The 27,524-nt window shown below is 41.2% G+C and overlaps 4 protein-coding genes and 2 non-coding genes across 7 annotated transcripts; all 6 read left to right on the forward strand.

The window, feature by feature from the left end:
- The first annotated feature begins 1,765 nt into the window (after nucleotides 1–1,765).
- On the forward strand, nucleotides 1,766–1,837 carry Trnag-ucc. The gene has a single exon. It is a non-coding gene; the product is annotated as a tRNA-Gly (tRNA).
- Nucleotides 1,838–4,629: 2,792 nt separating this feature from the next.
- On the forward strand, nucleotides 4,630–4,701 carry Trnag-ucc. Its single transcript has one exon. It is a non-coding gene; the product is annotated as a tRNA-Gly (tRNA).
- A 3,201-nt stretch (nucleotides 4,702–7,902) lies between these two features.
- Nucleotides 7,903–8,786, forward strand: LOC117783347. Its single transcript, XM_034620723.1, has 3 exons — nucleotides 7,903–8,137; nucleotides 8,194–8,348; nucleotides 8,410–8,786. Exons 1-3 carry the CDS (start codon nucleotides 7,930–7,932, stop codon nucleotides 8,719–8,721), a joined length of 675 nt encoding a protein of 224 aa, XP_034476614.1. The 5' UTR covers nucleotides 7,903–7,929; the 3' UTR covers nucleotides 8,722–8,786.
- Nucleotides 8,787–9,642: 856 nt separating this feature from the next.
- On the forward strand, nucleotides 9,643–10,468 carry LOC117783460. The gene is made up of 3 exons (XM_034620868.1): nucleotides 9,643–9,841; nucleotides 9,900–10,057; nucleotides 10,120–10,468. The coding sequence occupies exons 1-3, from the start codon at nucleotides 9,661–9,663 to the stop codon at nucleotides 10,384–10,386; spliced, it is 606 nt and encodes a 201-aa protein (XP_034476759.1). The 5' UTR covers nucleotides 9,643–9,660; the 3' UTR covers nucleotides 10,387–10,468.
- A 1,022-nt stretch (nucleotides 10,469–11,490) lies between these two features.
- Nucleotides 11,491–12,468, forward strand: LOC117785540 (uncharacterized protein DDB_G0271670). Of its 2 annotated transcripts, XM_034623618.1 has the most exons (3): nucleotides 11,491–11,863; nucleotides 11,925–12,199; nucleotides 12,230–12,468. In XM_034623618.1, exons 1-3 carry the CDS (start codon nucleotides 11,501–11,503, stop codon nucleotides 12,429–12,431), a joined length of 840 nt encoding a protein of 279 aa, XP_034479509.1. In that variant the 5' UTR covers nucleotides 11,491–11,500; the 3' UTR covers nucleotides 12,432–12,468. The 2 variants fall into 2 exon arrangements, with proteins under 2 accessions (XP_034479509.1, XP_034479508.1); XM_034623617.1 differs by having other exon boundaries at nucleotides 11,925–12,468.
- Nucleotides 12,469–13,537: 1,069 nt separating this feature from the next.
- LOC117785539 lies at nucleotides 13,538–25,544 on the forward strand. The gene is made up of 7 exons (XM_034623616.1): nucleotides 13,538–13,694; nucleotides 15,202–16,202; nucleotides 16,950–18,093; nucleotides 18,466–19,728; nucleotides 19,795–23,580; nucleotides 23,659–23,774; nucleotides 23,841–25,544. Exons 1-7 carry the CDS (start codon nucleotides 13,631–13,633, stop codon nucleotides 25,398–25,400), a joined length of 8,934 nt encoding a protein of 2,977 aa, XP_034479507.1. The 5' UTR covers nucleotides 13,538–13,630; the 3' UTR covers nucleotides 25,401–25,544.
- Nucleotides 25,545–27,524: the final 1,980 nt, after the last annotated feature.

Below are 27,524 nucleotides of genomic sequence, written 5' to 3' on the forward strand. Positions count from 1 at the left end.
GTGACACTGTCGACGGCATCCTTAGTTGTATCCTCATCCTCAGGCCCAGCCGCTGCCGCATAGCTTGCAGTTTTTTTTTTCTCTTTCTATCTCTTAACTCGCCTTGCCAATTAATTAAGCGGCACGAGAAGCAGTTGTTGTCCATGCCACAGACAGCCAAGGCATGTGCAGCTGCAACGCGAGAACAACAACAATAGCAACAACAATAGCAACAACAACAACAACAGCTGTGACAGCGTCAAACTGAACAACAAATTTGCTGAAAATTGGCCATGGAGCGCATTCTAATTCTATTAGCCAAAGCACCGCAAGGCAATTATGAGTGGATGAGGACATTGTCGCCGGGACATTTAACTTCATGCCTCTAATTTCCGCTCAGCTGTTGTGAAGAGTGAAGGGAAGTAGCGGAGGGAGTTGGGAAACTGCAAGCAGCTAGTATCAAAATATTTGCATATCTCGGACCCCTTTGGGTTCCCCGCAAAGAAACGCTTTAAAAGTTTAGCTTACGCGCATATAAATAAATAACCAACAGATAAACCTATTGACATGACTTGTAAGTACCCTGTATAAGTATTATATAAGTACTTACAATCTACAACATTTTAATAGTTTGTGTTTAACATATTAATATAAAATAGTGTATTTTCTAACATTAATAATTTTTTATAGCCAATACTCCCTCTTCCAAATCTACTGAAAAACAGAAGCAATTATTTTGCTTTACGCTTGCTACAGAATTTTACGGGTTTATTTAATGCGTATGTGAGTGAGTCTGTTGACCACATAATTTTTGCGGAAAATTTTTAATTAAAATTGTTAATAAAAACAATAAAAGACAATGGAACAACAAATTAAAAATAAAATATAAAATGAAGGGAAATTCTCGATTTTGCGAATGGCAAAAAAAAAGTTCCAACTATTTGCATTTCAAACTAGTGGCACATAGAACGCGTATTACTTTATAATTAAAGAAAAACTGGAAAACTTTCAAAGCAAATGTCTGGCAATGACGAGCACATCAGAATTGCGAGGCTGTTAATGATGATACTATTTTCCAGCCGGGGAAACTTTTTTAATAAGTTTGTCAAAAAGTCTGGCAAATGTGCCACACACACACGTACAAAAAGAGACAGAGAGAGAGAGATGGATAGAGATAGAGAGGAACAACTTGGCGAGCTGTCAGGCAACACATAATAAAGATCCAAGCATCGGAGGTTGGCATTTGGCATTAGGCAACTTCAACCACAACCATATTCGTAGAGTTGCAGCTGCAATATCAGTACAACAACAAAGACAACATTAAATGCATGCGGTTGACCTTTAACACCTACACGAAACACCTACAAGAGTTTACCACAAGGTGGGCAAACGAATTTAACAAATTACTCTCAAAGCAAATAAGCAATCAACATAAATTGCATTTCATTTCGTAGTTTGCCTGTGGCCAGTCATAAATTTTAAGCGAATTTTTGTGTTTATCTAAACAAAATGCATGGATGAGTTAACAGAGTTAAAGTGTAAAATTTGCAACATGCTGACAAACATAATTAACGTCTTGTGTAAACATTTTAAATGCGAAACTTGCGTTGCAAGAAAGGAAAATCAAACAAATTTAATTTAACTTAAGCTAACCGAATGTTAATTTAATTTAGAGCAATAGTAATTGAATATGAAAATGATTCAAAGTTCAAACACAACTGAAAACAAGATAAGAAAAGCAAAGGATTAGATTCAGATTTTGTTTATAGCCCACTATTATCAAGGCGCGTCGGTGGTGTAATGGTCAGCATAGTTGCCTTCCAAGCAGTTGATCCGGGTTCGATTCCCGGCCGACGCACAAGTCAATTTTTTTATACATTTAATTTTTTGAAATTTGTGTATGCTTTTTGTCTGCATTTTATTATTTATGGACATTAAATTTTAAATAATTTGTCATATTTATTCATATTTTATTTTGGATTATTAAATGATTGATTCGAAATTACCTTATTTCCCTTAGCTAACGGCGCATTCTGATTTGCCGCTTTGCATATTAAATTGTTAATTGGTCGGTCAAATCAAAAAGTTGGCCCAAACACAAATTGTCGATTAGAATTGGCCTCAGTCTAGGCATTATCATTTAGGGCGATTAAATGCTTATCGATTGACATTGTTGGTGGTCTTCCTGTCCTCTTTCCCTCTCTCTCTCTCTGTCTCTCTATGTTTTATGTCAACGCTGTCAACATAATTAACGGCAAATGTCTGCGACTGGCGGCAAAAGTCTCACGGCACGACAAGAAGCTATGTCATGTCTGACGATGGGCCTCCCGAAAGTGATGCCACTGCCATGCGAAGGTTTCCCCCGGCCACCCTCTTTTGTGGTCCTGCAACTGGTCGCATTGTAATTTCCACGCATAATTACACAAATATGCGATGCCTATGCAAATGAGACGTGGCAACGACTCAGCGCTTCCTGGACTTGGGGCGGTGTGTGTTCCATCATTTGTTGGTTATTTATATGGCGGGTGATTACGCGCAATTAATGCATCAATGCTAGTTATTGAATATTGAATACTAATGACGCCTGCCACACGGTGTGGCATCCACAGCTACACGACTACACAATATAATTGCACTCGTAAATTGCAAAGTCAGCGGAATGCTTCAGAAAATGCAATGACTTTGCTCTCTGTGGGAATAGGAGAATTGGAGAATAGGCGAATAGGAGGACACTCACCAGAGTAGGCGCTTGATCTCCTCGTCTAGCCGTTGTCATTCCGGGCAGACATTTTCCAGACACGCTCGCAGACCAAACCGCTAGTCTGTTCGCCCTGTGGTCATATCTCAGTGTCATATCAGACAGTGCTGACAGTAAATAATCCATCAATAATTGCATCTTCACTGGCTGCCATCGAGTTTTTCCGGTTGCTTTCTGCGGGGAACTGACAAGCCTTAGTCCATGGCCATGGCCATGCTTTATGTCATTTGTGTTGACATTCATCTTGGCAGTTTTGATTGTGCTACGTCGGGCACTGCTCAAAACTGGCCACCCAAGGGTTCTGGCACCAAAACTAGATCTGGTTATCAGGTTGCGACAGGTTGTCCATTACCAGTAGCAGAATTCTAGATCGACTCTACACAGAAGTCGAAGTGGACGTTGGAAAGCTGTAAATTATGATCTCAAGCAATCAGACAAGTTCTGTTACAGAACCAGTCATAACTAAAGATTTTAAAAATTAATTAAGTAACCCAAGTACAGTTCACTTAAGCTGTGGCATTTCTAAATAGAATTTTTAATCTCGAATATAAGCACTTATCTTTTTAAAATTGAATAAAAAGTTATGTTGCATCCCAACATTTTCTTTTCTTTTTTTTTTTTTTATTCATACGTTTGTTATTGTTATAATTATGACAACGCAGGGTTCGAACCAGGATTTATTTCAAACTGAGGTTCTATGCATGTGACAGGTCAACGACTCTAACAACTGAGCCACGGGACCACACAGCATCCAAATATTTTTAATTTGTATTTATTTTTGCAGACTTTAACATAAAACTCTTAACATCTTTAACAAAGAATGCAACTTTAACTTTTGTTATTTACTAACACAAAATACAGAAGCTGACAGCTGCTTTAGTCAAGCTGTAATCTTGACAGTAAAGAATTGTAAACACTCACATATTTATGCACTTGTCACACACACATACACACACGCCTCAGAAACACACACACACACGCAGAAGCAAATTGTTATACACTTGATGTAGTTTGTTTATATTTGTTTATGTTAAATATTGAAGTGCATATGAAGCCACTAAAAGAGAGCGCCACTTCAGAGCTGGGCCAAGACTTTTCAGGTCAGCTAATGGCTGCATTTTGGTAAAGGTAACAGCCAACAACAACAACAACAACAACAACAGCAACAACAATAACGGGAGCAGCAACAACGATACCACTGAGAACTTTTACCGTTAAAGTGGATTTTCTTTTGCGCCATTTTGCGGCATTTTACGTTTCTTTCGTGGCCGTTTGCCAGCTTGGCTTTTATTTACGTTTTGCTTCACACAAAACTCAACTCGTTTTCCCGCTTCTCTCTCCCCCTTCTCAGCTGTACACCCCCGCTCAAGCCACTCTACACAAAGTGGTGCTCGTGGCGGCTTCCATCCGCAAAAATGTTTGTAGCCGCCGTCAGGTAGCACCAGGAGGCTACCCCTTCTTCACCCCTTCTTCACCCCTCCGTCAAGTCCTCGAGACGGGTGGGCTAGGCATTTGGGTCAGGGTTCAGCGGCAGACGCAAAGAAACTCTGAGCTGACATAGAAATGTCAAAGAAATGTACAAGAAATGTGTGTGTTTGAGTGTGTATGAGTGTTTGTAAGTGAGTTGGCAAAGCGAAATCCATTCGAAAGTGGCTAATTTTTCAATTCCTTAAATGGCCAACTTTATGCGGCTTAAGTTTATTTTTTATTACTTAATAATCCAATACTTTGAGTTCTGTAGCACTAAAATCAAGGCTCCTCAACAAACTAAATTTTTGTATGTTAATTTTACTATGCAAAAATGCGATTTCATCCTACGATAAAAAGGTTCATCTCTCATAATAATGAAAGCTTTAATTTAGTTAAAGTTTATAGTCTTTGTTAATCAAGGCGCGTCGGTGGTGTAATGGTCAGCATAGTTGCCTTCCAAGCAGTTGATCCGGGTTCGATTCCCGGCCGACGCACAAGTCAATTTTTTACTTAATTTTACTGTTGAAAATTTATTTCTTTATTTGAATTCATTTTTAATTATGTTCTTAAATTTTAATTGATTTCTAAGCGAAATTCTAAGGTATTTTCCATATTAAGCACCCATGGTCAGTTTTTTTTCATATCGCCCACATAAACAGAATGTCAAAAAACGATTTATTGGTCTATAAGTATGCTGAAGTAAAACCCACTGTAAAAAACCCAGGGGCGCAGTTGGCAAACTAATCCGCGCCATTCAACACACGTCACAACAACAGTACAAACAGTTAAGGCGACTGCAACACTAACAATCAAATCAGCCAATCAACTGTCGATTACTTAAGCCATTTTCAATCAACACGGCGCCGTGGCGTCAGGGCTGAATCACACACACAAGCACAGACACATACATATGTAGTTAAGCCATCGAATTCAAATCTCAAACGCACAATAAACGCAATTACAAACGGGTCTGTGCGTCAGAATGAGAGGGAGATAGGAAGAGAGTAAGAGTGAGAGGGATACAGGTGTGTGGTAGCTATAGAAATAGCCACACTGTGATGTGTGTAACCGCAGGCCGTGAAACGTGGCAAAGGAAATGAAAGCCACGCAAAATGTAGGGAAACAACGAGGCGTATTCGCAATGTGAATGCGAATTGCCAGCGAAACACCACGCGCATTCCATCAAGCAATCAATCAATCAATCAATCACACAATACGCATTCATATTGCCAAAATGATTCAAGAAAACAGTATTTTCGATAAGTGGACCGCTGGGGATTCCAAAAACCGGCAATAGGCAGTAAATTATTTCCACCGAAAAACTAATCAAAACTAGAGATACAGATACAGATACGAATTCTCATGTGTGCGCCTGTGACAGTCACTGACAGGTCGCAAAAATTGTATACAAGAAATTCACACAGTCTATGCATAACAAATGGCAAATAACTCGCATTTGTATCTGTTTGAGTGACAAAAATATTTGTGTTGCATAAATAATATAAATACTTGCAAATTGATTGTCACAGATACAATAACCAGACAATAAACCAAATATTCGCCCTCGTATCTCAGAGATGCAAATCTATCGACGAGGTGCAACTGACAACTGAGTGACATCGACAGATGCTGAGATTTGAATTCTGAATTTCAATGCAATATTATACATACTAGTTATTTATTTTTATTACAAGTGGAAATTACTTGCATAGTGTATATACATTCAGAGTAAGACCTACTCTGTGGTATGTTGTCCTTGCTCATTTAAATGAAGACTTTAAACTTGAACCTATTTCCAGATGATATACTTTTCTGAAAGGCCACTTCCGGCTTTGTTTTGATACGTTTATAAGTGGATTTACTTTGTAGTTGTTGTTGTTACAACCCCCTTACAACTTTCATTTTCATTATGTCATCGTCTTTAACATTTACCGCCCTCCATTTCCAGGCCACATCCCAAACTTGTCCCGGCGGTAAAATAAAGTTAAAATTTTTATAACGATTTCAGTTTTTTGTATTTCGTTTTCATTTCCCCATTTTTTATTTTCTTGTGTTTTCTCATTGTTTCCGTACGCTCCTTTATCCCCAATTCATCTGTTTTGCATATTTCTTTGTTATGTTTGTATTATTTTCATTTTTCTCTCGCAGCTTTTCTCTCCTTGCGATTGTGTAACGTAATCTCTGCATACTTTCTATCCGTCCGCTCGAGTTGTAAAGAAAATCTGCTGGAAATGTATGCAAATAACTACAGTTTGTGCTTTAATTTAAAAAACTGAACTTTTGAGTGTGACCTTCGCATTAAAGTTGGCGAAAACTTGGAAAAAGTTAACAAGAAGTGATGGTACGAAGGCAAATAACCAATGTAAATGTGTAACTGAAATCCTTATACATAAGTAAAAATTCTAGACTAGGACACAGGAGTTTTATTGAAGAAACTCGACTTTAAAAATAACCTAAACAAGTGCTCTTGTCTATTTAAACCTTATTTTGAATGTATTTCTTATAAAGAGAATTATGTGCAATTTCTTAGAATATTTAATAATACATAAGAATTTTCTCTGGTGCATTAATTATTCTAATAATAATATAAGTTGTAGCACAATCTATGAGTATCATTCCCAAGTTCACAAGGAAAACAAAAACAACATTTCTTATTAATAGATAAGCTATAAAAGTAATCAGTAAAAAAACTTTGGCTTTTAAGATAATTATTTTGTAGCACCTTTATAACATGCATTTATTTCTGTGTATCTCTTGGCCGGGTTGAAACACATGTCTACACATCTGATTTGGCCAAGATATGTTGAGTATTTAAGACCACTTGGTTGCCAAAAATTATGGAAAAAAGACTTCAGTTCTGACTCTATTTTCAAACGTCATAAAGTTAAGCATTGTGTATAAATTGCTAGCAATTGCTGATAAGTGTATTGATGAATTTGATAACCAGTAGATAACTGGGCTAATATAAAACAATTGGCCAGCTATGGCCAATGTTAAATGATTCACTGGAAAAAATTGGTGGCAGCAATAAAAAAATTTCTATTTGACACTGTGTAACACAACAATAAAATTATTCTAAGAAATAGCCTATAAATTGAAATTGAAAAATTATCTGACTAGTCGAAATTCATTATTTTTTTGTATTACAAGTAATTCATCTGAACTGTGATTCATTATAGCAAAATAATCACAGCAACTTTGAACTTATATATACGCCGAATAAGTAGTTTATAGGGTAGATAAGACATAAAAAAGCCACTTATTATATTAGGCAGCTCAAGAGGCATGTAAACAGAATGTTTGTCACTTAAGCCATAGGTAAGTTATCAGGAAGAATGGACAGAAATTAAGTTTGCCATAAATGACTGTAATGATACCCTACAAATAATTATAAAAAATGAATCAATGATTTTAAAAATGCATAGTTGAGTTGAGATATTTAAGATTGGTAAAAAAAGAAACAATGTGTAAGTTCTATATGCCAACTGACACTTTTAACTCGACTTTAGATCTACTTCCTTGCCTTGATAGCGTTTAAAGAAACCCTTGAATATTTTGGATTATATGGTACTATAAGCAGAGTATTACGTTTGAGCTGTTATCAGAGACTTGTAATGGAAAATATTGTAAGGAATATTCTCAAGTGGCGCTAATTGACTTTAGTTGCAGCGGTCATTTAATCGTCATGTTTCAGTTCTAATTTGTTAGCCAAAGTGAAAGGTATGAGGAATATGTTGTCACCGACTGGAGTTATCCTTTTGCTATGTCTTTCCCTAACTGCAGCTGAGTTAAGGGATTCAATTGTAAGTGGCAACACTCCACGGCGATGCTACAGCTGCGAGGGCATCAATTGCCAGCGTACAACGCGGCAAAATGCGACTGTGGCATGCAACGACCTGCTGGACATTTGTGTAACTGTCTACGAAGGATGTGAGTTGAAAAGTATATAATACTCATCATCAGTAATACTAATGTGCGCCTTACAGTTATGGTCAGCGAAATGGGCTGTCTTTTAGAGCTCTCCCAGGCGGCGAAGGAGAAGTGCGAGGCCAAGGACAAGCAGTGTCAGAAATGCAGCGGAGAACTGTGCAACAATCTGGGACGCATTGATTTTCAGTGCATCCAGTGCACTGGCTCAGAGGTAAGCACAGCAATAATTCCAATAAAATATTTTCCACTATTTCACGCTCAATTTCACACAGAACTCCAAGTGCAACGAGGAAGGCGACATTTTAAGCTCCTCACAGTGTGCAGCGCCCACTTCGAGTAATTCCTATTGCTATGTGAAGGTGGTGGGACAGAACCTACAAAGGGGCTGTGCCTTGAGTGTAAGAGAGCAACTAAGTTGCCTCTCTGACAGCGACTGTAGCCTCTGTCTGCCGGAAAATACACGCGACTCAAGAGCGTGCAACAACTACAACATCAACTTCAAGTCTGGAGCGGTCAAGGGTCAACAACTCTTTGGCCCGTTGCTTGGAGTCCTCACTCTGATGGCTCTTCGAGCATTGCAATAATTTACGCTTATGCTCTTTATTAATCACAAATAAATAAATAAATCACAACACAAGTAAATCATTAATTGAACATTTACGATTTCTGCTTATCACCAGGAAGAGATATTTGGCAAACATGTGATTGCTTGGCAAAAACAAAAGTAACTAAAGCAAAACTCACAATTAAACAAGCCATTTTTCTGAAATTCAGTTGAAAGGGCTTTTAAAGTTATTTATTTATTCAAAAAGAGTTTTGGCTAATTTGTAAAACAATTTTATATTAAAACAGACAGTAACAATAAATATAGGCAAAAGAAAATACCATAAATTTCATAGTTAACTTTAAATTACTTGTGAAGAATGTTGAGCTTTCTTTGTACTCTTTACTTACGTGTATATTTCCCATACACACCACAATTGATTGAATATTATGCTTCAGTGTCATTGAATTAAAACATTTCATAATAGAATAAAACTTTAAATGCGTTGGTGACTTAGCTTGAAATAAATTGTAGATCATATTAATACTTATTATCCGAATGCTCGAAAAATACAGGCATATATATTCAAAAATAGAGGTATCAACTTGATAAAATTCAACTGAATCGGTAAATATAGTAAAATGAGGAAAATGAATTCATGTTGAATATAAACATTTAATGGGCCCAAGCATGTGACTTTTTACCTTGTGCATTATACAAAGAATTACGAACTTCTTAAAGTCTGACGATAAATTAAAAAACCAGTTCTTAAAAATTGTATAAAGGAACTACGAATACTTACTAAATTATCTCTTAGTTATCAGTAAAACAGCACTACCTAAGCTGGGTGCTACAACATTTTCATCTCTCAAGTGTTTTTGAGTATATAACTGGCATTGAGTACACTTCAGATGCCGACGACCGTATAAAAGGTGAACTTATTGGTTATTTGGTTCACAGTATAAGCTATATTACGACGATGAAGGTTAAAGTAATTCTCAGTGCGTTGCTGTTGGTCTGCTGCTCGACAGGACTCGTCAAGGCGAACTCAATCACCAGCTGCTACAGTTGCTATGGCATCAACTGCCAGAGGACTTCGCTGAACCAGGAGCAGAAGTGTTCGGACTCTCTGGATTACTGTGTGACCATCTACGATGAATGTAGGTTGACTATATAGATGCATTTATTTTTTATTAAAATACATTACATTTTGAGCAGCTAAGGTTGTCTACAAGGGCTGTTCCCTGGAGATTCCCGTCCAGCTGCGTCAGCGCTGTGAGTCACGACCCAATGGCTCCTGCTTCAAGTGCAACTCGGATCGATGCAACAATGTGGGATCCGCTCACTTCTCCTGCGTGCAGTGCGACTCCAGTAAGGTATGATACATAATACTTATTGCTGAAGTATCCGTGATATTCAACACTATTACTATCATCAGGACTCGAATTGTGCTGACAACGCAGTTACTTTAAATCCAACCGTTTGTGTAGCTCCAACTGCACCCAATTCGTATTGCTATGTTAAATCCTCGGGAACGAGCAGCAGCATTATCCGGGGTTGTGCCACAACTATGACGGATCAGAAGAACTGTCTGGAGGATGCCAACTGCCTATTATGTTCACCTGGAGACATTCGGGGCTGCAATAGTGTGAATATTGCAAGTGATTCGAATGTTGGCAATCGCTTCATTCGCTTTTTACGATAGTTTTAAGATTCTAATATGTTCTTATATGTACCATGTTTATTATAAAGAATACGAAAATTAAAGAACATTAAAGCCCCATCAAGCACGTTAATTAAATTCTGACAACATGGCGTATGCGTAATGTGTACTTATACTAGATCATCAAGCATAGATAGTACCTCTTAAAATGGCATTTAATACAAATAAAAAAATTGTTAAAAATCTTTCAGTTAACAATTGGCAGATAGAATGTGTTGTGTTACCGATATATAGTAGATAAGTAAATAAGCAACAGCATTATAATAAAATATTTGTATATTCGTATAATAATATTAAATTAGTACTACATATTTTTTTAAATTAATTTAAGATAATTCAAATAACTTAATACAAATGTTACAATTTTTTTTTACACCGTAAAAGCAAAATTGCTGTCTGAATACTACGACACAAAGTTATGACCATTAAAATATTGACTTCGTAGAAGAAATTGCAACTATTTATTTTACATATTTTTAATTTAGTCAAATTCATAAACAAACAATAATTAAAATGCAATCATTAATATGCAGCCGTAGTAAATATAATTGTTAATAAAAAATCCTATCCAGCCAAAGAAAATATTTTAATAGCCTGCCTACGTTCAATTTTTTAAGTGTGGAGCACACTTATTCACAGACATTTTTTTTGCTATGTCTTTCTGAATAGCAAATAAATAAATAAAAAAAATGAAATCAATAAGGCCCCAAACCATTTACTACCATAAAAAAGTTTCATTATCGTTGTTAACATGTTTATTTGCTTATGACTGAGGAAGACTTAGTAAAACAATTATTTAAGTGCGTCTAAAGCATTTGCAATAGAAGCCAAATGGTGAATTGATTGCACAATTCTAGAGGGTAAACAAACAAATATGACAAATGACAAGATTAATGTGCATTATTCGGTTATCAAAGAGCTTGACTTTGACGTTGTTGCAGATACTTGTACTACTTGACCGAAAGACTTTAGGCAGCCGACTAATCAGGACCAACGAGTTGTTTGTACACTTCACTCCAACTGAGGACTTTATCAAGTAAACGCTCGAGTACAGCACAGTTTATATAAAGTGATGTGCGAATCAAAGCCTAACCAAATGCCAAATGAATCAGTTCCAATGTCGATTATGAAGTGCGCAAGTGTCCTCGTTTTATGGCCTTTGCTGCAGACAGCTTTGGTCCTGGCATCAGAGTCCTGTCTATATTGTCGCGGTATTAACTGCCAGAGAAGCAGCTACCAAGCCACAGAACAATGCGTGAATCAGCTGGACGCGTGTATAAGTGTCTTCCAGGGCGGCATGATTCAGGCTCAGGGCTGTCTGGAAATGCTAGAAGACAGCTGGAGGCAACATTGTGAAAACCAACAGAAAAATAATGCACAATGTGAGATTTGTGTGACCGACAAATGCAATAATGCGGCTTCCAGTCGGCTTTCATGTTTGCAGTGCCTGGACACTGAGGTAAGTAAGAACCAACGTAGATCAATCTGAAAATTAAAATCGTATGTATTCCGTTTTAAAGGATGAACGTTGTAGCACTGCACCCGAGCAGCTTACGCCACAAACCTGTGCAATATCTCACAGTGGACGCAATCTTTGCTATGCCAGCATCAAGGATCAACGAATCCAACGAGGTTGCTCTCTCACCATGTCTGAGCAGCGCTCTTGTCTAGCCGATGTCAATTGTCAGCTGTGCGATCCTTCAGAAATCCCAAATTGCAATAATCAGCTCATCGTAGAAACTATTGTGACAACAGAGCCACCGACGTCAACTAGCAGCAGCACTAGCAGCAGCACCAGCAGCAGCACCAGCAGCAGCAGCACCAGCAGCACCAGCAGCAGCACCAGCACCAGCAGCAGCACCAGCACCAGCAGCAGTACCAGTACTTCTTCGACGACCTCAACAACCACAGAAGTACCCACCAACCCCCCTACGGCCAAACCTAATGGCGCTTCAAGCTTTGGTGTTGAAAACGCTTTTGCTTTTCTGGCTGTTTCTCAGCTGGTTTTTATTATTATATACCTGTAATAAATAACGCCGGGAAATTACGCTGTGTTAAATTCTATGGCTTCGAGTTCTCACAAACTTCCAACTATCATAACAATCATACAGCAGTTAATCTAATAATTGCTAAACAATTGGTCATGTTCATAAATAACAATACTTTCGATAGAAGGACACATAACTCGAAGTTACGAGGTGTACAACAGGGTCTACATAGTTTGAACAAAAAATAATATGTCAATGGTCTTAAAATAAAAGTAGGCAATTGCACCAATAATCTTATCATAATGAAAAATAAAAGGCAGCATTATTCAATGTTTCTTATTCTAAGAATACTAAAAGTAAACTTAACTTAGGTCACTGGAATCCATAGTCCACACTTCTCCGAAAAAACATTAACGTGATTATACTAGTAATCTTTAAAAAGATTAAGATAGATTAAAAACTCTTGTGAAATTATATGAAAATCGCATCGATATTGGTCGCTTAGTAACACCAAAAACTGATCATAGGGGAATTCTAATATATTGAAAGCCTTATCCAATTTCGTAATCAAAAATGTCTCACATTTTTCAACAACCTGACAATCTTTCTATCGATCGGTTCCACATGTCAGCTTATCGAGTGATAAAATTCAAGTGCAATAACATTGTCGATGAAATACTGCGCCTCGAAATGCAGTTCCTGACTGTACCATGAATCAGTATAACAATAAACTAGATCCTAAACGCTTGTTTGGCCTGTGGCCTGCATAATACTCATAAAAACCATATTTGTCAACTTGGCTGTGTACTTAATTCGGACCAGCAATCGGTTAATTATTGGGTTATCGTCGCCTTATCTCATCATTTCGCTAAAATGACGAAAACTGAACTACACGAATATAAACGTGTTTTGGGCTAAATTCTGTGATTATACGACGCCTTTTGGCTTATCTTTCGGAATTGTTTTTGCTTTTTATGTTAATTCCCAAAGTTCAGAGTAGTCGATACCGTCGGTGTCGTTGCTGTTATAAATAACGGCGAATAGAAATACGCTTTATCGGACGTTCGGCAACGGTGTCATATAATCATAGTTGTTATTATAAGGCAATAATTTTGGTTCGGTTGGAAGGGTGATACGAATATCGAGAAGTCTATAAAAGCCGCTGTTTGCCTGGCCGCAAAATTAGTTGCCCGATTCCAATTTTGTTGGTAATACGCGTCGGGTAAAACCCATCGATCATGAGACTGACCACAGCAGGAGTAGCCTTGCTACTTCTGGTATTTTATGCCAATAATCCAAGTGGTAGGTTAAATCTAGTGTGATTCATAAGGACAATGTAAAGTTGAAGTGAAGTGCTCTTTATAATAATATGACAATGTGACCAAAAAAGAAGGCATTCAATATTTTAAAGACAATTGGAAAAATGTAAAATAAAATAAAACAAATTTGTGGATAAATATATATAAATAAATTATAGCTAAAATTAAAGTGTCTGAAATCTATTTAATTGTGAACTCAATCAAAATCTGTGGATATAAAAACAAATATGATAATTAGTTGCATGTTAAGCTAGATATCGCTTATGACTCATTATGGATTTTTGATGTTGCTTATCTGCTCGTTGGACTGTCAGTTGAAAAGCGATTTCATGTGTCAAAATGAACTTTTTACTAACCTGAACTACCCAATAAACTGATACAAAAAATATCTGATTTAACAGTTAAAAAAAATAATGGGAACCAACTAATTTAAAGTGCCTTAACAAAAAATATTTTTAAATCAAAAAACAACATAATTTTATTAACAAAAACTATTCAAGTGGATTTATATGAAACTACTTTGTACTTTGCCTCACTAATAGGCATTCCAGATTGCAGATGGTCGTTTATATTTGGATTATAGATTTATAGCAATTGATTAGCTTTAAAGAGATTATATTTTACTTGTTGAACATTTTTGAATTTATAAATATAAAATCGTGATTATGTAATCATTTTTACTAACCTCAAGTGCCTAAAAACTTTTCATAAACAATCTGATTCATTGGCTTAAGTAATAAAAGTTATTTCAAATGCTTTTAGAAAATATTTTGAAATCAATGAGTCATAATTATTTGAACAAATGTTAAGTTTTTGATTTTAATACATATAAAATCGTGGTTATATAACCGTTTATATCTACCAGGCCGAGCAATTAATTTATGTGTATTACCTTTATTATTATGATGTATATGAGACGTTGTAAAACGATAACGCGATTCGATTGTCGGCCATAAATAGCAAGGCAATTGTTGCGGCGATAAAACTAGCCGAAAGATTAGCACTTAACAACCCAGAATACTTTTAGTGCTATACTAGCAGATATTCTGTAATCTTGTTCAAAATATCGCAAAATTCATGCGTAGTTAGAGTTCTACTCAACATAATACGAGTATATAGTATATGTATATAGATAAGTAGGTTTATCCTGGGTATGTTTTATAAAGTCGACTCCTCAAGAAATTAATCGAATATTTTTTTGCATTTCACATATTGCACTTCGTTATACCCTTGTTACAGGGTACAAAAAAGGGCAAAATAAATAATAAGACAGATTTAATTGTCAATTGCCAACATTTCTATTCTCTGACTATGAGGATGGCTTCAATTATAAAAAAAAAAAAAAAAAAAAAAAATTAAATAAACTGACCTTGATATACAAAAAATAAATATATTGTAGATTATTTCAATGTGAATAATTAATAAAATAAAACAAGCGATATAATTGAGAAATGTAGTAACTTAATAAAAATATCTAACAATTTTAACAGATGCTTGGACACATAGCTTTCACACGGGTCCAATCAATTGCTATAACTGCTCCAGCACTGAGGAGTGTGCCGCAAGTGCGGGGACGCTGAAGAAGTGCGAGAACAACGATGCCCAAAGCTGTGTGGCCCTTATTGACGAGACTGGAACTGTGATCAGACGAGGATGCAGTGACAATCTGACTTGCAAGGATCGAACTTGCTACGAGTGCCGCTCGCATGGTTGCAACAATCTGAAGGATACCTCGAAGCTGATCGACTGTTTGGTGTGTGATGCGCAGCTCAATGAGAACTGTGTCTTTGACCCAGAGCTGATCACGGAGACTCGTCAATGCAATGAACAGTGCATCACAGCGCTTTATCCTCGCACTAAGGATGTGGGTGCACCCTTGGAGCTTGTGCGTACTTGTCTTGATGATCTCGACTATGATGATCGCGAAGCCTGTGCCGATGGCACTCTGGAGAATTGTGCCGCATGTAGCACTTCCAAGTGCAACAATGTTGAGATGGGCGTTCGAGGCAGTTGCAACTTTTGCACTGACGGCAAGTGCGACAATCCGCAGTCCAAAACGTGCCGTGCCGTGGCAGCCAAGGGTGAGAAGGAACAATGCTTCATTCAGCTGGACGAGGCGGGTAAGATCGGCGAGTTGGGCTGCCTCAGTCAATACAATGTCAGCGATATCGATGTCCTGCACAGCAACAAGCGCCTCTGGTTCTGCTCCGGCGAGAATTGCAATGTGATTTCCGCTCTGCCCTCTGCTCAAAGCTGTAAGCTTTGCACTTCCCGAACTGATCCAGACTGCGCCATTGCACCAACTGAGTCTCACTCCGAAACGGAATGTTCTCATATCTTAAACACCGATTGTTATACCTTACTCCGCGATGATGGACACACGGAACGTGGCTGCCTAGCCACACTGGATGCTGAGGATTATGCGGCATGTCTCGGCGGCAACAATGCCACCAAATGCGTCACCTGCAAAGGCGAAAACTGCAATATTAAGGTAAGTGGAGAGTCTGTGGGTATTTTCAGTTAGGGATCACAAATAGGAGTTGAAGAAATTTTAGAGAAAGTCCGAGGTATACTCTATTTTTTAGCATAGGCTCTCTTGGAAATAAATACATTTTTATTTCAAGTTATTAAATTCTTTTCTTAATTGTTATTTTAAAAATAAAATAAAACTTTTAATATATTGATTAAATGAAGTTTATTCTATACAAAATATTAGATACTAATTTATCTCTTTAACATGCAAATGTTACTCTTGGAAACAAATACATTTTTATTCTCAAATTATTAGATTCTTTTCTTAATTGTTATTTTAAAATTCAAATGTAACTTTTAATATATTGATTAAATGAAGTTCATTCTATAAAAAATATGAGATACTAATTTATCTCTTTAACATGCGAATGTTTCTCTTGGAAATAAATACATTTTTATTCTCATATTATTAAATTCTTATCTAAATTGTTGTTTTAAAAATAAAATAAAACTTTTAATATATTGATTAAATGAAGTTTATACTATAACAAATATGAGATACTAATTTATATTTTATCTTTAACATGCGAATGTTTCTCTTGGAAATAAATACATTTTTATTCTCAAATTATTAAATTCTTTTCTTAATTGTTATTTTAAAAATAAAATAAAACTTTTAATATATTGATTAAATGAAGTTTATTCTATAACAAATATGAGATACTAATTTATATTTTATCTTTAACATGCGAATGTTTCTCTCCAGGTGCAACCTGAGGAACGTCTCACCTGCCACGTATGCAATTCAGAAGAGGATGAGAACTGCGATGTGTCACCAGATGCCGAAGGTCTCTGTGTGGTGCATCGACCGGGTCAGATGTGTGTGACCAGCATTGATCTGTCGGGCAACACGGTGCGTGGTTGTGGCGACACCGTGAGCTGTGACTCGAACGATAGCAGTAGCTGCCAGAGTTGTCTGGGCAAGAACTGCAATACGGTCAATCTGAAGCGTCGCAATGATGGTCAGCCTGGTCTGTGGGGTCAAGAGTTGCCCCTGAGTTGTCGCAGCTGCAATGATACCGCATCCTGTGCATCCAGCACCTCAACAGATGTTGTCTGCTCCAACAACGATGAGTACTGCATGACTGTCTTCGATGCAACGGGTAAAGTGGAGACTCGTGGTTGCAGCCAAGCTGTGGAGGCATCCTTCAGCTCCTACTGTGATGCTAATCTTGAGAAATGCCATAACTGCAACTCGAATGGCTGCAACAATGCCGTTTCCATCGAAAGCTACACGAGTTGCATCTACTGCGAGGCAAGTGAAAATAGTAATTGCTACTCCGATGCCAAGGATGTCTCCAAAAGGCGTCAATGCAATGGCAAATGTATGACGGCTCTAAGACCCATCAATGGTACCGAAGCTTACGACTTGGTCAGGGGTTGTCTGGACGACAAGGATCCGCAGGATCAGCAGCTCTGTGTTGCAGGCTCCGACAAGCATTGTGTGGCCTGCGAGGGCGATGCCTGTAATGTGGATGAGATCAAGGTTGACAGGTTAACTTGTTATGCCTGCAGTGGATTCGAAGATTGCGAAGTAGCTCACGAAGCTGCATGCGTAAATTATAGTCCAACTGATCGTTGTTATAGCTTGTACGATGATACGGCATCTGTAGTGGCCAAGGGCTGTCGCTCCTCTCTTGACGAGAAGTTCATCGATAACAATATTGAATTTTTGCAATTCTGCGATGGAAAGAGTTGCAACTCCTACCAAAACGTGCCCCAGCCAAATAAATGCAAGGTCTGCTCTTCCTTGGATGATGAGAACTGTGCTGTCGATCCAAGCAAGATCACCCAATACGAATCCTGCAATGTCCTGCCCAACACTGGCTGCATGACCCGGGTACTTTCAGGTGAGCAAACTTTTGAATATTCTTACAGGGAATATCATAGTTTTGTCACGAAAAGTGAAACGCACTAAAGAACATACATCATGATTAAATTTGACTAAAAACTGTCCACTAAGGTTGGTTAAAAATTTAATTTTTAATTGAAAATCCTTCTTGAAAAATAATAACCTTATGTTAACTTATAATTAATCTTTTCATAATATTTAATTTTCTTTCTTTTTCAAACTAAATAACGAAAATAATTATTAATTTGCAAAAATCTTAGTATAAGTTTTCATTAAAAAGTCTTCTGAAATTTACATGTATAGCTCTTTGGACTCATATCTTCTCAATTAACCAGAACCTTTTTGATCATATGTTTCTCCTTAATTTCAGATGGTTCCACTCAACGTGGCTGTGTGAGCAGCTTGGCCACCACTCCGCTGAGAGCCTGCCTCAAGGGCGAGGGCAAGTGCGAGGTGTGCGAGGGGGAAATGTGCAACATGGACATATATCCGGCTGATCGTCGTCGCTGTCATCGTTGTAACTCCAGGGATGATCCAACCTGTGAGTCCACTCCCAATGCCATTGGCGTATGTGCACGCTATGATGAATCCCAGGGCTGCAGTGCCAAGCTAGTGAGTGGCGCCATCTATCGAGGCTGCCAAACAGAGTTCAAGTGCGATGATTCGGACAAGCAATATTGCCGTCAGTGTGTTGGCAAAGACAATTGCAATATGGTCGATCTCAACGCGTTGAACATTGGATATCCTGGCAAGTGGTCGACTCCGCCTGTAAATTGTTACACCTGTGCGGGAGCTGATTGCCAGGGCTCCAGTCTGGGTCTCCTGCAGAAGTGTGCCAACAATGAGCAACAGAACTGTGCCACAGTCTTTGCCACTAATGGATCCGTTGTCATGAGGGGCTGCACCGATAAGCTCTACAATGATACGGAGCTGACGCAGTACTGTGATGAGACTGCTGGCAGTTGCAAGTTCTGCAAGTCGACGGGTTGCAACAATGCCAAGACTCTGGACTCTTTTGTGGACTGTCTTCTGTGCGATGGCTCCGATCAAGCTTCCTGTGTCCGCAGCGTGGCTGACATTACACGTAAGGTCTCCTGTCATGGTAGCTGCTTCACTGGCCTCTATCCACGCTCGAAAGTGGAAGAAGACGCTCCTCTGCAGCTGGCTCGCGGATGCCTCGACGATTTGGAGTATGATGATCGAGAGGCTTGCTCCAATGGCAAGTTGGACAATTGTGTCGCCTGCACTGGCGCTTCCTGCAACAAGGAAGATGTGCCAAAGGATCGTCTTAGCTGCAACCATTGCGTTGATGCAGAGTGCAAGGAGATTAATCCACTGACTTGCACCTCATATCGCGACAATGATCAGTGCTATATTCATGTGGGCGACCTCAAGATCGAGAGCATGGGCTGTGCCAGCGATTTGGAGAGAAGCTTCCTTCAAGCGATTCGACGCGACTTGCATCTCTGCAGCGGCAACAATTGCAACACCAAAGATGTGCTCAATTTGGAACCTTATTCGTGCTACATTTGCAACTCCCAGGAAGAACCTGGCTGCGTTTCTGGCATTTCTGCCAAATTTGTCAAATGTCAGCATTATTTAACTCCCGAGTGCTACACACACATCACAAAAGGTAAGTTTCAGGTGGGAAAATGAATCGTAGTTGGGTTTAAGACAAGTTTCCTCTTCCTGACAACAGATGGCATAATAGATCGTGGCTGCCTAATGGACACAGTAGACGAACTCTTTGATGAATGTACGAGCGAAAATAGTTCCATCTGCGAAGTTTGCGACTCGGAATACTGCAATAAAGAGGTGTATCCGTCAGACTGGCTGACCTGCTTACGCTGCGACTCCAACAAGGATGCCGACTGCGAAAAGAAGCCAACTAGCTACTCCAAATACTGTCCCATCTACGAGGCAGGCGACTCTTGCGTCACGAGCCTGGAAAAGGGACGCACTCGTCGTGGCTGCAAGTCGGAGCTCTACTGTGATGCCAGTCAGCCGGGAAGTTGTCGTTACTGCGAGGGCAAGGACTGCAACACGATCAACTTGGCGCCCAACTATGTTGGTGAGCCGGGCAAGTGGCAAGACTTGCCACTCAGTTGCCACGTCTGCTCGGATGTGGCAAGTTGTGCCACTCTGGGCACACCCAACACCTGCGAGGGCAACAACAAGCAGCTGTGCAGCACAGTATTCGATGAGAATGGCAAGGTGTCAGCTCGAGGATGCAGTGACTCCATTCTGTCGGAGCATGCCACTTATTGTGATGCCAATGACGCAAGCTGTCAGCAGTGCAAGTCGAATGGTTGCAACAATGCCAACAGCCTGGACACCTATGTCGAATGCTATCACTGCGATGCCGACGAGGACTCCAGCTGTGCCTGGGAGACGCCCAAGCACACGCGTCAATGCCAGGGACTGTGCATGACAGGCATGTATCCTCGCAGCTCCTCGCTGGACTCGGCCTTGCTGCCAACACGCGGCTGCCTGGATGATCTAGAGGCAGCTGACCGAGAACTCTGCGCTGCTGGAGAGCTTGATAAGTGCATCGCCTGCACGGGAAACCTCTGCAATGGGGGCGACATAATTGAAACTCCTCAAGAGTGTTATCGATGTGACGATGAAGCTTGTGAAGACATGAGTCCGACCAAGTGTGTGGCCTACAAGGAGAAGCATCAATGCTACACGGCCTTCGAGAGCAACAGCATTGTCCACATGGGCTGTGCCAGTGATTTTGAGACGCAGGTCATCGATGAGTTGGTTGCCCAGAAGCGTCTCCTTCTCTGCGACGGCCAGAACTGCAATAATCCCGACATCGAGGTTCCCAATGCCAACACCTGTCTGCAGTGCAGTTCCCTCAACGACACACGGTGTGCCACCAGTCCCAACCAGCTCCTCTCCACGGATATCTGCTCCCAGCTGCCGTACACTCAGTGTGTGACCCACATTGATGCAGCAGGAGTCACGACACGTGGTTGCCTCTCCAACTTGGATGCCGCCGAGTTCACTGGCTGCCTGGCGGGTAGCTCCAGTCTCTGCGAGATCTGCACCGGCACCAACTGCAACGGTCTGAGCGTTTTCCCAGCGAATCGTCGCCGTTGCCATCAGTGTGACTCCAAGAGCACTCCCGCCTGTGCCACTTCCCCCAGCAGCAGCTCCGTCTGTCCTGTTTATGATGCGGAGGATAGCTGTGTGACCACTCTGATTCAGGATGTCACCCATCGAGGATGCAGCTCCAGTTTGAGCTGCGAGGATGCCTCCGATACGAGCACTTGTCGTGTTTGTAGCGACAAGGATTCATGCAACACCGTCGATCTGGAACGCCTGAATATACATGGAACACCTGGCACTTGGCAGGAGACACCCATCAAGTGTTTGACCTGTGCCAACGCCCAGGAATGCAACGACGGTGGTGGCAGCTTGACGGAATGCGTGGGCAAGGACAATTGCGTGACAGTCTTCGATAAGTCCGATGCGGTTAGCTCACGCAGCTGCTTCGGATCATTGGATGCAACTGCCACCAGCTACTGTGATGAGCAGCCCGAGAATTGTCCTCGCTGCAATTCCAATGGCTGCAATTTGGCCGACTCTCTCAAGTCCTACATGGAGTGTCACGTCTGCGATTCGAGCGTCAACTCGAATTGTGTTGGCGATGTCACGAAGATCACCAAGACACGTCAATGCTACAAGGGTTGCATAACCGCCTTGCGGCCTCTGTTCAATGAAACGTCCGATCCCAGCTATGCCCTGGTCCGCAATTGCCAGGACGACTTGGAGGCCGAGGACAGTGCAACCTGCGAGGCCAAGAAGCTGTGCTCACCTTGCAACGAGGCCAAGTGCAACACGAATGACGTGGTGACCAGTCGACTCAGCTGCCTCAGCTGTCGCGGCGACGAGTGCCAAGATCCTCAGCCCGCCAGTTGCGCCACCTACCGGCAGGAGGATCAGTGCTACATTCAGTACGATGAATCCCGATCCGTGGTGGCCCACGGATGTCTCAGTGAGTTCAGTCACGCGGATATCTACTTGCTGCAGCGCTCCCAGCGACTGTTGACCTGCAAGGACAAGGATTGCAATACGATGGAGTCGGTGCCGGATCCTCAGAGCTGTCTACTTTGTAGTTCACGCACGGATCGCAATTGTGCGGTAAATCCTGGCGGTGTCACAAGCTCCGCAACCTGTCAATTGCTGGGATTCCCGGAGTGCTATTCACGAGTCCTTGAGGATGGCTCCACGGAACGTGGTTGTCTGTCCAGCCTGGAGGATGACCAGTTCCTGAGTTGCTATAACGGCACCGCCACAGGATGTTCCTCCTGCCTGGGCGAATCTTGCAACAAGCTGGTTTATCCCACAGATCGCACCTCATGCCACATTTGCAACTCGGAAAGCGACGGCAATTGCGAATCTTCTCCCAACAGTCTCTCCGTCTGCCCCATCTATGCGGCTGGAGACTCCTGTGTGACGAGTCTACGCAGTGGCATCACCTACAGAAGCTGCGCCAGCTCCCTCACCTGTGAGCCCAACAGCAAGAGCTGCGTCTACTGCGAAGGCGACGGCTGCAATGTTGTCGATCTGTCAGGATTTGCGGATGACAACCACGGCAAGTGGCAGGATCTGCCCTTGACCTGTCTCAGTTGCAAGGATGCCACCTGTCAGCAGGAGAACATCAGCAGTGAACGCTGTGCGGACAACAACGAACAGGACTGTGTGACCGTATTCAATGACAAGGGAGTTGTGATCCGTCGTGGCTGTGAGGATGAGATTGAGCAGGATCAGGAGGTCGCCACCTACTGTGGCACCAATGCCGCCAAATGCCCCGTTTGCAAGTCGAACAACTGCAACAATGCCACTGAAATTGCACAGTACAAGAGTTGCATCTACTGTGACTCCCACAAGGATCTGTCCTGCCTCTGGGAACCGACGAGCAACAAACACAAGCGTCGTCAATGTCAAGGCAGTTGTATGACGGCTCTCCACGGCGCCGAAGAATCCGGCTTCGATCTTACGCGCACCTGTCTGGATGACAAGGAGCCGGCAGATCAGTTGCGTTGTCTTGCTGGCAGCGACTCCAGCTGTGTGGCATGCGAAGGAGATGCCTGCAACGTGCAGACTCTTCCCGCAGAACGCACCAGCTGCTATCACTGCGAGAACGGAGATTGTGAGTCGCCGACAGCGAAGCTCTGCGATGTCTACAAGCCCAACGACAGTTGCTTCCTTTGGATCAATAACCAGAACAGCATTTGGCAGCTGGGCTGTCTGAGCTCCTTCCGCAACCAGGATGTGGAGAGTGTGATCAAGACTAAACGCATATCCGTCTGCCAAGGCAACAATTGCAACACGCCACAACTGCAAGCGCCTGTCAAGTGCGCCGTCTGCGACTCCCGTGTGAATGCCACATGTGCCACAACGCCCCTGGCTGTGGATAATTTCGAGATTTGCAGTCAATTGCCGCACACGCATTGTGTCACCCAGCTGGACAAGGGTAAGTCGATTCCAAAATTAAAAAAAAAAAAAAAAAAACAAAAAAAAAACCATCTTAAACCATCTCTCTTTATTGCAGAAGGTGCAACTATACGTGGCTGTCTCTTTGACGTGCCACAGGCCGACTATGCTGCCTGCCTGTTGGGCAACGATCCCAACTGCCAGGTGTGCAAGGAGGCTGGTTGCAATCGCGAGGTAAGCTTAACTTACACTTGGCTGACCTGACTGTTTAATCATCTAATCAATAATTTCTCTTCCTAGATATTCCCCGCTGATCGTCAGAGGTGTTACAGCTGTAGCTCGGAGGACGACAGCAATTGTGAGTCGGATCCCAGCCAGAGTTCGGTCTGTGCCTGGGTCAGCGATACGGAGAAATGCCAGACCCAGCTTAAGAACAATGTGACCAGCCGAGGATGCAGCAGCTCCGTTCAATGCGACCCCAACGATTATCGCAACTGTCGCAACTGCGTGGGAACCGGCTGCAATTCGATTGATTTGGCCAATCGCAAGGATGATGGCCAACACGGTCTGTTCCAGAAACTGCCACTAAAGTGTCACACCTGTGAGGGAGAACATTGCCACAGTTCCTTGGGACCAGCTGCAAAGTGTACGTTGAATGAGGAACAGGATTGCAAGACGGTCTTTGAGCTGGATGGCGAGACAGTGCGACGACGTGGATGTGCTGATGATGTGGATGACTATGAGGATCTGTACTGTCGCAAGCATCCCGAGCTGTGCTTCACTTGCAAGTCAAACGAGTGCAATGATGCCTGGAAGCTGGAGGATTACAACAGCTGTCTATACTGCAACTCCGAGACGGAGGGACAATGTGTCACCTATCCACAGAGCACGGATGTTGCCACTCGCCAGTGCAAGGGCAAGTGCCTGGTGGCATTGCTGGAGAACAAGCAGCTGGTGCGCAGTTGTCTGGATGACAAGGAGGCATTGGATCGTGCTGCCTGCAGCAGCGATGCGAGTGGCAAGAACTGTGCCACTTGCGAGAATGGCAAGTGCAACACCTTCTCCTTCCCCTCGGATCGCTTGAGCTGCCACGTCTGCTCTGGTTCCGGCTGCAGCTCCAGCCATGCGGCGCCTTGTCGTGCCTACGATGACAATGATTTCTGCTTTGCCAAGTACAAGGATGGAGCTGTGGAGCTCATGGGCTGTGCTACAAGCCAGAATGACACCGATCTGGAGCAATGGCGTCTGTCCAATGTGCTCTATGAATGCCGCAACGATGACTGCAACGATTTGACTCGTCTGCCCGAGAGTGGCGTCTGCATTGAATGCGATTCCAGCAAGACACCGAACTGTGCGCAATCTCCCAGCGATGTGGACACCACAGTCACTTGCCATGCTCCGTTGTCCGATTGCGTTACCAGGCTGGAGAATGGACACACCATTCGCGGCTGTTTGAGCAGCTTGAGCAGCGTCGATGGCAACGCCTGTGTCGCCAACGGCACCTGTGCCTCCTGCGCCGGCAACAAGTGCAACTCCGAAGTGTTCCCTGCTGATCGCCGCAAGTGCCACATCTGCAACTCGGTTGCCAATTCCGACTGTGCCAATGAGCCCAACCACTTGGCCATCTGTCCCATCTACGTTGCCGACGACACTTGTGTCTCCGCCTTCGGCTCGGATAAACTCTTGCAACGCGGTTGTGGCAGCCAGATCCAGTGTGAAATCGACGACAAGGACCACTGCCAGGTGTGCAACTCGGATGGTTGCAACACAGCCAAGTTCAACGGTTCTGCCACACTAAGCGGCATTGGCCTGGCCCTTACCCTCATTGTGTCCCTTGCGATCAGCGGCATGCGCTGGTAATGTGGCAACTGATCCCTATCACTTATTACTGACTCGCCATAGTTCGTAGTTAAACACATAGATGTACATACATACAAACATACCTATTATATCTTCTAAACGACAAAACCTAAATTAAAACGAAAATATATTTTAAAACTATCTCCAGCCTTTTCTTTCTTTCTCTGTCTGCATCTCTTTCCCTCACTTGCTTTCTTCCATTAGTTCTTTCCTTTCTTTAAAATATATTTCCTTAACAATTCTCTCGAAAATTATACTTAAAATGTGCAAGTAATAAAAATACTTTCGATTAACTACAAAAGATAAAAACATACGATTGTCTTTATTAAAATTTTCTTTTTTTTCTTTCTCTCTCTGCATCTCTTTCCCTCACTCTCTTCCATTAGTTCTTTCCTTAACAAGTTTCTTTAAAATATATTTCCTTAACAATTCTCTCGCAAATTATACTAAAAATGTGCCAGTTAAAAAAATTCTTTCGATTAACTACAAAAGATAAAAGCATACGATTGTCTTTCTTGAAATTATACAACGTACAGAAATAAAAAAAAATATTTGACAAAAAAAAGGGTATTATAATCGCAATTACATCGGTCGGACATTGTCCTGTTTTGTAAAAATATTTTTTTTAAAAATTTGAGAAGTTCATGCATTTAATTTTAATCTGAATAAGATTTGTAAGTATTTAAATGTATGTAAAAGTAATTGAAAGAACTTAAGTAACATATACATCGTTAACGTCATGTAATTATATGACAAAAATCAAGTCAAAAATCACAGGCCATTTCAAGTTCTCAAAAAGTAAAAATCCCATATTACTCATACCCAAAAAATGTTTTTCTTAGTTTCTAATTTATCCCCTTGCCTACAACTTGGATTTTATCTTAGTAATTTGGCATGGAATAGCTGTCCCTTTAATTGGCCAACATAAATAAAAGGAACATTTTTATAGCCCTGGCAGACAATTAAAAGCAAATCAAAGGACAAGGCGACAAGTTCCTTTGTTAAGGGGATTTTTTCAGTGGACTCGAGAAATTGCTGTCGATTGACCTACCACACAAATTGTCAACTGAAGCTAATCTTGATGGCTGAAGTCAGTGACAAATTGAGCCAAAACAGTCTTATGTTTCTGTTTTCCTTCCAAAGTTCTCTATTATTCTGCAATTTAGAACTTATATACCTGAATTTCAATTTGCGCATTGTTCGATGCATGTTGAATTAAATCTTCTCCGATTATTTGCATTTTACTTCCAATGGTTGCGTTTTGCAATTTCTACAAACTCTTTGATAGACAGCGGGGTGTATAAGATGGTAGAAGGCATTTTGCCGTTGGCAAGTTTCACTTTTCAACTTTATCCGAGCGCAAAATTGACATGGCAGACACAAGACAGGAAGACAGAATCTGATTCCTCGGCTCTGGAAAGCGCATTTGAGAATTGCAAGAGCGTCGATGTTAAAGTGAAGTATCTAGCATGTCTAAAGGAAATTGTGCTGAATTTCGTGGACTTTGAAGAGTAAAAGAATGTGTAGAGCCAACGTGTAAGTAAAACTAATAAGAAAATGTTGAGAAGAACAGCAACTTTGTTCATACTTGTCTTGTAAAGAGTACATACTCTTAATATGTGTTACAATGAAAGATACAAGATGTATTTATTGGATCAAAAAAATAATCAGAAATTCTGTCAGATTATAGTGACAGAAAAGACTTCAGACGTAAGAAGTCAGCTGGAGTAGAAATGCTTAAGAAAATGTTTAAACGATATCTGTAACCATTTGATGAGCCAGAAGTGTAGGAATGCTTTAACCTACGGAAGATGCTCTGACCGATTACTGCACTTTATATGATAACCACTTGGTTAAGCTGCTTCTCTTGTTGATATCTCCATGCAGGCTGTCACAACACACAGCCCGTTAGCCCAGCTGCTGTTGGCCAATTTATTTAGCTACGTTCCAGTCCACCGCCCACCACCCATCGTAGAGTTGCTGACAGCGACAGCCACATTTTAAATCTATTAGTCCACCAACTGCAACTGCAATTGCCAAATAACCAAATGGGATACTGGCAACTTGGCGAATCGAACTGCAGAGCCTGTTTCTGTTTTTGTTTCTGTTTTCAGTTCATGTCCA

The sequence above is a fragment of the Drosophila innubila genome (genome assembly GCF_004354385.1).
Source record: "Drosophila innubila isolate TH190305 chromosome 2R unlocalized genomic scaffold, UK_Dinn_1.0 1_C_2R, whole genome shotgun sequence".
Lineage (NCBI taxonomy): Eukaryota > Metazoa > Arthropoda > Insecta > Diptera > Drosophilidae > Drosophila > Drosophila innubila.